The sequence below is a fragment of the Pagrus major genome, chromosome 13 (genome assembly GCF_040436345.1).
Source record: "Pagrus major chromosome 13, Pma_NU_1.0".
Taxonomy (NCBI): Eukaryota; Metazoa; Chordata; class Actinopteri; order Spariformes; family Sparidae; genus Pagrus; species Pagrus major.
The window spans coordinates 3,397,717-3,410,386 of NC_133227.1; the positions used below are offsets into that span (position 1 = coordinate 3,397,717).

At 40.7% G+C, this 12,670-nt stretch overlaps 2 protein-coding genes across 2 annotated transcripts; both read left to right on the forward strand.

Annotated features, from left to right (window-relative positions):
- The first annotated feature begins 4,325 nt into the window (after positions 1 to 4,325).
- LOC141007501 (uncharacterized) lies at positions 4,326 to 7,683 on the forward strand. Its single transcript, XM_073479862.1, has 2 exons — positions 4,326 to 4,405; positions 6,556 to 7,683. The coding sequence occupies exon 2, from the start codon at positions 6,564 to 6,566 to the stop codon at positions 7,350 to 7,352; it is 789 nt and encodes a 262-aa protein (XP_073335963.1). The 5' UTR covers positions 4,326 to 4,405; positions 6,556 to 6,563; the 3' UTR covers positions 7,353 to 7,683.
- A 2,449-nt stretch (positions 7,684 to 10,132) lies between these two features.
- LOC141007252 (oligodendrocyte-myelin glycoprotein-like) lies at positions 10,133 to 12,328 on the forward strand. The gene is made up of 2 exons (XM_073479601.1): positions 10,133 to 10,140; positions 10,933 to 12,328. The coding sequence occupies exons 1-2, from the start codon at positions 10,133 to 10,135 to the stop codon at positions 12,326 to 12,328; spliced, it is 1,404 nt and encodes a 467-aa protein (XP_073335702.1).
- Positions 12,329 to 12,670: the final 342 nt, after the last annotated feature.

Here is a 12,670-nt window from a genome sequence, read left to right on the forward strand (position 1 = left end):
GCATCAAAACAGTGTCGTATTAAACCGTAATGTTAGCTGGAATGTAGCTGAATGCTAACCTTAGCTGTTGTCTAATGAAAGCTAATCGGTTATCTTCTACAATGAAATATGGTCCGATGTTCCTCCTGATTGAACTATCCATTGTCTTAGCGGTTGCTAATCAATCAGGAAGTGGTGAAATGATAACGATTTGTCAGATTGCCCGCGTGTATATGATGTGCACCCCAGACCACAGCAGTAGCCTACAACATTTGAGCTTCCCAATGTCAAATGGCCGCCGTGTGAATACGGTCTATGGGCATGTGACTACCTACTGCCTTCCATTCGGTACAAGCAGACATATTATGTAAGTTTTGTTTGTTTTGAAGATGTTGCTCTTCAGCTGAACTCCTCATGTCGAGCCGCCTTCTTAAAGACTGCTGTCTATTAATTGTTACTTTGACCTTGCTCTTATTGTTGGGGATTTTAACATTTACGTTGACAACCTCCAGAACAGCTGCACAAAAAGAATTGTGTTGTATTCTGGATATCCATTGGCTTTTGAAAACACCAGTGAATGAATCATTCGACTTTCCCTTCCACACCCTCCCTTGCTTGGGTCTTAGTCAGTTCAGTTCTAAAATTCCAATGTTATTGATCCCATTGTCCCCACCACGGTAAAAGGAGTCTCTAGTAAGAAAATAAACACCACCCTGGAAAAAAATAATCAAAGAGAGTGAAGGGCAGGCGAAGAAAAACAAATCTCCAGGTGCACTGTGACATCTAGTAAGAGAGACCACTTATTTATAACTTTGAACTGAGAAATACAAGGAGTCCTCCTTCTTTGACATCACTACCAGAAACAGTAAGGTTGCTGGCAGGCTGACAAACCCTCCAGTGTCAGTAGCCCCTGAATACTTTCCAATAAGTTTGCCTCCATTTTCAGTGATGAAATTGAGAAATTTGACATGCTATCAGTTCCTCTATATCAGCATAGGGAACATATTGTATTTGCATCCACTTAAAATCAATTCAGATTGTTTAAAACAATCTAGTCCTATCAGAGTTAGACTTTTGGAAAAAATTGTGTAACATCTGAAATCCCCCTCCTGCTACCTTCACATTCTACCTACTCGTAAGTAGTCAACACTTCTTTAACCTCAGGTTATTTCCCACAGGCCCTGAAAGCTGGAGTAAATAAACCACTCTTAACTCACTAATGAACAATTACTGGCCCATATAAAACTTCCTATTTTTAAGTATCATTGATAAGGCTGTTTTTCAACAGCTTAACACAATATGGCCCTGGAGAATTATTTTTATGTTTTCCATCTCTACCACACCACAGCACCAAGACTGCTGTTAAGGTCTTAAACAGCATGCACTTCAGACAGGAAAGGTTTCAGTCTTGGTAGTATTGGATCTCAGTGCTGCATTCAACATGGTCGACTACAATAGATTATTAGACACGCTAGAAAACTGGGTTTCTGGCACAATGGTAAACTGGTTTGAATCCTTTGAAGAATGTGAATGTCTTTGTGTCTTTCAATAATTCAACGTCTGAGCATACAAAAATGACAGCTGGAGTTCCCCAAGGCTCCATTCTCGGGCCTCTTAATCTGCAATCTACATGTTCCTATGGTGCAGACTTCCAAAAACAATATCCGACCATCATTATGTAGACAACACATAGATCTATACAATTTACCAGACAACTACCATACAAGCACTGAGTAAGTGCTTTGAAAAAAACAGTTTCCTCCAGTTAACGAAGACAAAACAGAATAATTGTCTTTTGACCCAAAGAAGAAAAGGACTTGCGTCTCTATAGAGCTTTTCCAGTCTACTGACTGCTCAAAGTGCTTTACAACACTTGTCACATTTACCTATTCATGAACACATTCATACACTGATGGCAAGGATACTTTCACGTACAGCCAGGGGAGCCTGGGAATCAAACCAGTGACCTTCCGATTACTGGACAACCCTTAGCCACAGTTGCTCCCAAGATCAAAAGTCAGTGCTAATCAGAAATCTTGGTGTTGTCAAGGAGTCACTAAAAAAGCATCATCCACATTGAGGCAATTGTTAAATCAGCCCACTATCACATTTAGAATATATCAAGAATTAAAGGAGGTATGAAAACTTGTCCTTGTGTTAATGTTCCATATACACATAACTGCATATAACACTGTGTTTAAAAAGTCTAGAAGACTGGATCACATCACTCCAGGTTTTCAGATCGTCACAATGGTCCCCTCCTTTTCATATCTTGTACTGAACTGTAGTTGCACTTTGTTTTATTTGTTAATTAGTGAATCTGTGTCATTCTGTTTGAGTTTATTTATTTACTTCTTTTGTTTTACTCTAAAAAATCACACTTTATATTGTATGTATATATAGTATATTATAAAAATCCTCTGTGCGTGTTATTATATTGTCTTTTTTTTCTTTTTCTTTTTTTTGCCTGATGAACTGCCTTGATGTTAAAAGGTGCTATACAAATAAACCTGCCTGGCCTAATGACAAATGGGACTTTCCATTTCTCAGGGGAAGGAGTGGGGTTTTTGAGATGAAGTCATCTGTATTCCTTCTATACTCTCACTTCCTCTCACACATAATTAGCCTGATGATGCTTTTTTTCCTTTATCAGATAAAATCTGCGCCAAGGGTAGAAGCTGAGTTAACACTCAATGTTATCTGTCTGGGTTGACAAAACACACTATATTCGCTGTGTTTAATCAGCATCTGTGGCCACTACTAATATGTGATGAAAGAGATTTTGAGTGGCAGCGGTGTAAATAAAGGAATTGGTGTGGTGTATCACAACTGCAGTTCAACTTGTTGCATTTTAGAGCAACATTTATAACACTAATTATAACAGTCTTGCAATATGTAAGAGTCGGCCGCCCGTGAAATTCATACTCAAAACAAACAGGGCAGCATATCACCAGAGTTACCACTAACTGCTGCTAACTGTAGCTGCCGTTAGCTAGTTAGCTTGATTAGCCGTGCATCTAGCAGACCGGGAGCTCAGCTCGCCAGAGGAGTGTCGGACCATGCATCGGGCTGTTGCTAGCTAGCTAGCATGCAAACTTCAGCAGTACAATACATGGATGTTTTACCTCCTTACATTCTGTTGATAATTTTGTTTTATTTTTGAATGTTTTCAACTAAAATACATACTTACATATTGCACCTTTAACCTTACTTCTACTGATGCTTTTGACATTGTAGTCATCAGTTTTACCATTAGGTCCTTTTGAAGGTCATGTTGATAAAAATATCTTAACGGATATTTTTGGGCCGATACCTTGCTGACCAATGTACAGCACATTGGCCAGCAGGGTCTTTCACTCCAGGGTCTTTATCTCAGTAAATGCAAAACAGTTCTTGTTGAAGCATGGCGTGTGGTCGTAGCTCCTGGGTTTGCTACCTCCTGTCTTGCATGCTGCCGGTATCATCTGCGGGGAGGCAACTTTGCTAAATCAAGCATTTCACTCTCAATCTGTAATCTACAAGTGCAGGTGCAAACACACTGCAGAAGTGAGAACAAATTGCACAAAAAACACAAACGTGAAATAAATATGCTTGCAAACAATGCAAATTGATAATGCTTTCATGTGCGTGAGAAGTGCTGCAGCATTCTCAACTGCGTGTGGTTTTAACTGACTAATTATCGGAAGGCCTCATTGGTACGTTACTTTCAACAGGGGCTATAATTAGACTCAACTATGAGCAATTGTGGCTTGGACAAAAATAAATAGATGACACTGAAGAAGACGCACGCATGCATTTTTAAATCTGTTATGTCACCTGAAACAACTATGCAAGAGCTTGTCAGCATCTCAGCTTTAGAAAAAGATAGCCCTCTAATGTGACAGGCTTTAAAGACAATACAATATCCAGATATAAAGAAAAGTGCAGTTTGCTGCTTTACTACTTGTGGTAAAACCATGCAATTTATATCTTTGGTGTCATGCAGGTTGTGGGTTTGGATTGAGGGCTTTGTGGAGTTTTATCGATGTCAGCTTTACCACAGCTGTAGTTGCACATGGCTAAAGTGTGAAAGCCCAAATTGCATTAATTCAAAGGTTTAAAAAAAGAAGTATAAATAAAAGTTCTTATCAAGGAGCCCAAACTATCTCACCGGATTCGAGCAACTCAGAGTATTTAGCAGGCCTAAAGCTTTTAATAGTCTTCCACCTCGCAGATGTATGCGTGACCAACTTTAGCTTCGAACAGAGCACCAAAACCACTTCCTTATCTTCTTATAGTCCAAATGGAGAAGTAGGAACGAGGCAGCCAGATGAGTGTATAGTTGATTACAGTCACTTTCTCTCAGTTCTTCTACACATCATTCATCTCACTCTGCTTGCACACAAAACCTTTTTCTTCTTGGAACTAGATCAGGATCACCTTCAGTGTAAGTGGCAAATTTAATTGATAAATGCTTTTAATTTGAAAACTGTAAACAGTAATAAATAGGCCAAATATTAAAAGTATGGACTTCATTTTTTGGACACAAATGGTAAGAACACAGAAGAAGGAATAGGTGCTGACATCTGTATCAATAGTGTTTTAGCATTAATTGTCCTAAATCCGGATACTAAAAATGTGCTATTTTGTGCTATTTTTGAATATTTTCAGACAGCCTTGTAAATTAGGGCAGATACTGTAATTTTTTTATGTTGACTTCACTTTAACATGAGCTTAAAGTGAAATTCGTCATTCAGAGATGAAGAAAATACAGTACTTTTTTTTTTTTTTTTTTTTTTTTACAATTTCAGTAAAGTTTCAAAAAAACTCAAAGCTAAATCACTGTTAAAGGATCATACCGGTATTTCAAAGAACATACTGTATTCAATGCAGCAATACTGCTGACCATTTTCTAAAACCATGCTGATGTTTTTAAAGGGCGGTTGCTTTGCATGGTTTCCAATGATGTAAGGATGGACCGTAATGAAAATGTGGAGATAATGCTGATATGTTTTTCATAACCTTCTAAACACAAACTGCTGTTGTATTTACAGTATTCTTTTATTCACTCTTGTCGGCTTACTTTTTCCTCTTTTGGTTTTGATTTTCCAAAAACCATAGCTTTCTGAGTCAGTTCAGTAGCTAACTCTTAAGGACCAGTGGCACATTAGTCTTCAGGCTGACATACTTTTCAAAGTTCTCCATGCTTTCAAAAGCTGACAAATAATTCATAGAAAACAAAATGCTCATAATATTTAATGCTTATTTTGTTATTTCTTTAGTCTTATTTTCATACTGTACATAGAAAGAAAAGAGTGAACTCTGAAAATCAAAGAAATTATTATGTTATGAAGAAGTATCATTGTAAAATCTGACAAAGTGACTTTACTTTAAAAAAATCAAGGAAACCGATTATCTCAAAATTACCAAGTAAAGTAGACAAATAGTCTTAAGCTGTTAAAACTATTAAGCTTGTACAACTTAAATTCAATAGCATACTTTTATTTGGTAATTCTGAGGTAAGCGTTTCCTGACTTTTTTAAAGTAAAGTCAGCTTTTACAGTTTGCAGTGCAGTTACAGTCATTGAAAGTATATGTGATTCATAGTGGCAGAAGAACTCAAATCAGCTGAATACCAGTGTGTATACATATCCTGTGACAAGTAAAAGCACTAAAAATTTACATAAGTAAAAGTACAAACATTAGAATCAAAACATATGCAAATTACTAAAAGTAAAAGTACTTATGATGCAGACTGGCCCAAATTAAGAACTATATATATCATGTACGTATACGTCAATAGGTTCAATTTGGCCCGCCAGATTAAAACTTTATTTAAAAATGATAATATAGATCTGTGTTTATGCTGTTTTATTATTCACGAGGTAAAAATGCTCTTCAAATATATATAAATATAAATATATAACATTATATATATATACAACATTTTGCATCTTTACAATACAGTACAAACAATGCAATACGATACAATACAAAACAATATAAAACAATACGATACAATACAATGAACTACACTAAACTACACTACAATAAAATACAGTGCAATAGGTGTCTGCCTTTGGCCTCTGGCCCACCATTAATACGTAAGCATTACTTTAATTTAGCATCTGGTGAAGATGCATCTCACTGTAAGTACTTCATATACTGCTGGGTATTTTGATCATTAATATTGTACCATAATGTGTTGATTATATACTGAAATAATTATTTAAATCTGCAAAATAACTTGTAACTATAGCTGTCAGATGATTGTATTTCAGTGAAGAGTACAATATTTGCCTCTGAAATGTGCTGGAGTAGTAATATAAAGTAGGATAAAATGGAAAGCACTAGTGCCTCAAAATTGAACATGAGTGCAGTACCTGATTAGTTGCTTTCTTCCACTTTAAAAATTAGGTTGAACCACAAACCATTTTGGTTTAATTATTGCTGCGGCATAGATTTTACATAGTACGGTTATTATTAATGTTATGGTTAGGGTTATTTCATCTGTGCTTCCTCCTAATTCTCCTTACTGTACTACATTTGTATTCCAAAACTCATTTTGAATTAAACTTCCAACCCATGTCTTCGCAGATACCAACATGAAAGGCCTCCTCTTCCTGTTGTGCTGCATAGAAATCCTGGGTACGCTTTTGTGTGGAGCTGAACCTAACACAGCATCTCCTGCTCCTGGTCTGAGCATTGATATTCCTGAAACCACCAATCCAATCACAACATCCATCTCCGTTCTATCCACTACTTCCGTCAGCACAACTCAGGCCACCAAGTTGACGAGCACTCAGTCAGCTAAAACAGTCTCCGACCCCTTCAAAAGTTATTGCCCTCCCTCAACAGCCCAAGAGTCCACCACATTTGTCGATATGATTTTCAAGGAGGAAAGTCTTCCACTGTTAATGGTGACTGGTGGACTGATGATAGTCTGTACCATTCTGCTGCTTTCAACGTTGTTGTTGTCGTGTAAGGTGTGCCGGCTGAGCAGACGCATCAAGGTGCTGAGCAGCAACGCCGACATGATCAGCAACTCTGAATACTGGATGGGAACGGCCAAGGGGGACAAAGGCAAATCAGAGGAAGAACCCAAAGAGACCACCGTGTTAATGGCTGACGTCAATCAAACACAGGAAGAGGTGGGTAGTGGTGCCACCAAGGAAGAGGGAAAGAAGGTAAACGTGGATGAACAAATGGAAGAGGAGAAGAAAAGGGAGGAGGGTGACACTGCCAAAACTGAGGAAGCTTCAACTGCACCTGTAGCCGCTGCTGAGAATTCATCCCCCTCAGAGCTGCAAGAGGAGGCCACTGATTCCCAGCCCGACAAAGCTGCAGCAGCCTCCACCTCTGAGGGCACAGAGGAAGCAAAGGATGTGGTGTAGTGTTTGTGTGTGTGTGTTTGTGAAGGCAAAGAGTTTCCTGAGCAGCTGTCTTCACTTCCCTATAGCTTTACAACCTGTTAACTGTACATAAAGGATACTTTTATTTTGTAGCTTTTCCTCTCTTTTGCTAAATCTGTCAAACTGAGCACTGAGCATTTTTGGTTGAAAACAACAGGCCGATACATTATTTCTCTATTATTTGGGTGTTTTGAATATTAGAATATTAATATTATAATAATTTTTTTGCGCAGGTCAATTTGTGACTTACTTGCTTTACTTTTTGAGATGTATGTACATTTATGACCCAGGGGAATAAAACAGAGATTGTTAACTTTGTCTTGAATTTATTACCATCCATCTATTTCCTTTTTGGTCGTGGCTGTGTAACATGTGTGGGTGAGAGGGAGAGAGAGACAAAGAGAGGTCTGCTTGATTAGCAAGCAGAGAAGGTGCCTCTTCCGGGCAGCGCCACTCAACTCAGAATGAACGCTCTCTTTCACCTCAGCCAGAGCTGACAAAGACGCACAAAAAAGCTTTCAAAAAACCAATATGTGCTTGTTTCCGCCGTCCTGTGCAGATATTTGTTCATCTACTTACTTGCGACGCCGTGATGGATGTGGAGCTTTCATTAAGAGTCTGAATAGTTTGACCCTTCTCAATGCAGCCTCTGCTTTAATTCCAGTTCAGCTGTGCTCTGACTTGCTGTAGCTCCGGGTGACGTGATGTGATTGATGTGATTTTTTTGTGTGTGAACACAGCTCAAACTGACAGTATAGCATGTTGTGTGGAAGGGAGGGTTTGACTACAATTTTTGGGGAATGAATCAGGAACAATTTGAAAATGAAAGAATTATGTTGTTAATGAGTAATCCCTGAATGACGGTGATACCAGGACTAAATAGAAGACAATGACATACTGACCACTTTTGAATGAGTTGTTCCTGATTACCTATGAACCAGCCGTTGAGTGGCACAAAGTAGTGACAACGCATTAATCACTCATTTCTTAATCATTAGTTACTCTTTTTGTGCACCTTCAAGTTAATACTGAGTAGTTACCAAGTAAGCACATTTAATTGTCATAATCATGATGTAATGAGGTACTACTTGGTGACTACTCTGTATTATCTATCACTTTACTTGAGGGGGCACAAAAAGAGTAATTCATGATTGAGTAATCAGTATTTAATGAGGCTACTTGGTAACTACTCAGTATTATGTTTCACTTTACTTGAGGGGGCACAAAAAGAGTAACTAATGATCAACTGATTAGTATTTGATGAGGCTACTTGGTAACTACTCAGTACTTTGTTTTGCTTTACTCGAGGGGGCAGTAAAAGAGTAATTAATGATATAGTAATTAGTATTTGATGAGTCTACTTGGTTACTACTCAGTATAATGTCTCGCTTTACTTGAAGGAACACAAAAAAGAAGGTTATGATTAAGTAATTAGTGTTAATGTGACGTTACTCGTTTCAGTGGCTGGTTCATAGTTAATCAGGAGCAGTTCATGAAGAAAGTAATTGTATGTCAATTGATTATGATTATGAACTAATCATTACCTAGTGATTCATCAACATAGTATTTTCCCATCTTTTCTCTCATAACTCATCATTATCTACTATATAGTCCTTGTATCACCTTTATTCAGTGATTACTCATTATCAACTCATTCATTATCAAGACATTCCTGATTCATTCCTCATTCGTTTCTTAGTAACCACTCGCTTTTTTGTGAACCTTATTGTAAAATGTTACTGAGTTTCAATCTCGGTGCAGCTGGCTACTGGAAATAGAGGAAGGCAAGAGAGGAAAGTACAGACAGTGCAGGTGAGGAAGTAGCAAATGCATAACAAAAGAGGTACTTTGTTTAGTTTGCATGACAACAGAAATGACTATAAAATAACCCACATCTGCTGCAGTGCAACATCATTTTGATGAATATGTCACATTTCTTACATTTAAACCGTGATCACCATCTGTATCACTGTTGAACTGTCCAATAGAATGCACAGTAATAATGTGTGGTGGAAGTACAGCATTGCAGTGCAGAATGGAGAGCTGCTTGTACTGCTGATGGCAGGTGGAAAGCTGCAGTGGACGGGAGTCCTCTCCAATAAATCTTGATGTTTTTGGTGGCAGTGTCTAAATTTACACAAGGAAAATAACAGCCAATTACAGCACAGCATTACTTTGTAAATGGATGCTTTAGAGAGGAGTGATATTGATTGAGGTGATAACTGATAACAGTCTAATTTATTTTGAGTACAAACAGGACTGCAATCAGTCAATTAATCTAACCACAACAATAGCTGTCACTTTAAATGCAGAAGTAAATCCTGAGCGCCTCCAGATAAGGGACTGAGGAGTTTTCTTTGTAGCAGCCTTGCATGCAGGGACCCCCCTCCATTATGCGCTCCATTTCTCCTTTCCCCCCCTCCTAATACTTCCCCCACACTGACACCCCAGCCCTCCCTCACTTCCACTGCACAGAGTAAATCCAGAGCCTGCAGTGCCTGATCGCGCTAACCCAAAAGATCCATAAGAGGACAGAAAGGACCAAACTGCAAGGCAGTGAGGATAACTTCAAAAACCTGCACTGGACAAGTGAGCAAGGGTCAAATTCTATGAGGAGAATTCAGGCATAGGAAAAAAAAAACATTCACCTTCAGCAGAGCAGCAGCTGGTCCCGAGGCTTGAAAGCAGGAGAGGAGAGGAGAGGAGAGGGAAGAGAGGCTGGACAGCAAAAAGGAGCAGAGAAAAGTGACTGGAATGATAAGATGAGAAGGTGAGTTATGGACTAATTCAAAGACTTTTTTTTTCTTTTTTTTTACACACACACACATTCTGCCACACCCTGGCTCGCACATACTGCAGCGTAGAGCTCTTGGCCGTGTCTTTGCCTGCCTTCGGACCAGCTGATGCATGAGTTCTCTGTGGAGTCATTAATAAAGCCCATCTATTGAGCTAGTTCTCCTCCTCTGAGAGCATGGGACTGACTGCTCTGACAACCACTGATGACTGAAGACACAAACTGATGCCAGGGAGAATGACTACAGGGATTTCTCATCCTCTGTGATGAATGATGTTCTTGGATAGACTAGAAATATCCTGCTGCAGATCAGGTCAAATATTTATCAGTTATAAAAAAAAAGGACACATTTCAAGCTTCTCTCTCTCTACTGATGGTGCAAATTTACAGTATGAGCGTTTCTCTAAAGGATGCTGCTACGGCGTCTCTTAAAGCATTCGTCCTATGGTTGGGGGAGTGAGTTTGGCGTGTAATGTGACTGTGTATATCTGCAAGCAATGCAGTGATGTGCAGCCTGTGTGTGTGAGCACAGCACAGAGAGGGAGAGATAGAGTCTGGCAGAGGGTGGAGCTTTAAAGAGACGATGAAACAAGTTTTATTCAGCGCTGCTCTCTGCAGTTAGCACACGTCTCCTGCAGAAGAGTATCTTCCCTGTGTTCTCTATCCAAGCACACTGCAGGCATCACTTCAGCTTTCACAGTGTGCCTCTTTGAGTTCAATAGGATGCCATGTAAGACTAACATTCCCCTTTCCCTATCTGTCTTTTAGCAGGCATGTGCTGCTGAAGCTCCCCCCTAATGAGGCCCTCCTGGAGCTCCTGCTCGTGTTGTTGCTGGGGTCGCACGCCCTGGCCGTGTGCCCCTCCACGTGCTCCTGCAGCCGCAGCCACAGGGAGGTAGACTGCTCCTGGAGGAGTCTGAGACAGCTGCCCGATGGGCTGCAGCACAACGTGCGCTCCCTCAACTTGTCCCACAACCGATTTCACAACCTGGACGACCAGCTCACCTCGTACACCCATCTCCGCTTCCTCGATTTGTCTCACAACCGGCTGAGCCACCTGCCCAAAGGCTTGCCTCGTTCCCTCTGGCACCTCTACGCCGCCTCCAACCGCCTCCAGTTGCTGGACAAGAACGATACAGTCTACCAGTGGAATCTGCGAACGCTCGACTTGTCCAACAACAAGCTGGAACGCGCCATCTTTATCAACAACACACTGACCAATCTGTGCATGCTCAACCTAAGCCGCAATAATTTCTGGACTTTGCCTACGAACATGCCTGCACATCTGGAGACTATTGACCTTTCCCACAACTTGCTTGTGAAGGTACTTCCAGGCTCTCTGGACTGGCTCGTCAGACTAACTTACTTCTATCTGCATGCAAATCGCTTTTCCACGCTGCCCTCTGGAGTGTTTGACACAATGACATCACTTAGAGTCATCACTCTGGGTGACAACCCTTGGGCCTGCCACCTTTACACCGACATCAGCTACTTACTCTCCTGGACTCAGCACACCCCTGCCCATGTCCTGGGCTGCCCCTGCCACACCCAGTCTGTCTGTGGAGGGGCGCGCCCGGGCAGGACAGGAGGGTGGCACTTTGCCACCTACAACCAGCCTCCGCTGGCAGCAAGCGCCCAGGACCTGACGTCCATGCCACCTGATGCAAGTGTCACCGGGTGGTGGTACTTGTCTGTTTCTTCTCTCCTAAGCACCCCACACACTCCCAAACAGACTTGGAACACGCCACACCAGCCCTTCACAGCCACACCCATCAGTATCTCCACCCTGTCACCCAGAAGCACAGGCACACACCTGACTATTAATCACCTCGCCGCAGAGCGCATGCTCCACATTGATTCTAATCTCATCTCCGGCACACAGGAATCAACCACTGACTCCCTCCACACCACAGACACATCCCCTTTTTCTGAAACACCCATCCTGGTTGACATGACGCTGGCCACACACCGTGTTTTTACAACAGAGAGCCCGTCTGTACAGACAAAGAAGACAACCACTCTTCGCACCAGGAGTGTGAGGAGGCAGAATCAGTCCTTTCCTAATGGCATCAGCAACAGCAGCCCAGTTCTCACAACCTGCTCCTCCATCCCTTTCTTACACAACCTGGGGCTTCTGTCTCTCATTCTGCAGCAAATCATCTGAAAGACAAATGAGAAACATTGGCACAGCACAAACAAATACAACACATACAAGCCTGTTGGTGGCAAAAGGCCATTTACAGCACAAGTTCTCTTAATCCTGATCGCGAGTGTGGTATGATGCTACTTTTATGATGATAGTTAAAAAAAAAGATGTTTTCCAATCACATTTTTTAAAGCAGCCACTCAAATGTCACTGATTTAAAAATAAGATTGTAATGAATATAGCTAAGCACATGGTGGCACTATACATTCAGGTACCAGTTTATTATGTAACTGAATGTAGCCTGGTGCCTATCTGCAACAGCCCTTTTCCAGGTTGTCCAGCACACATTATGACCTACAA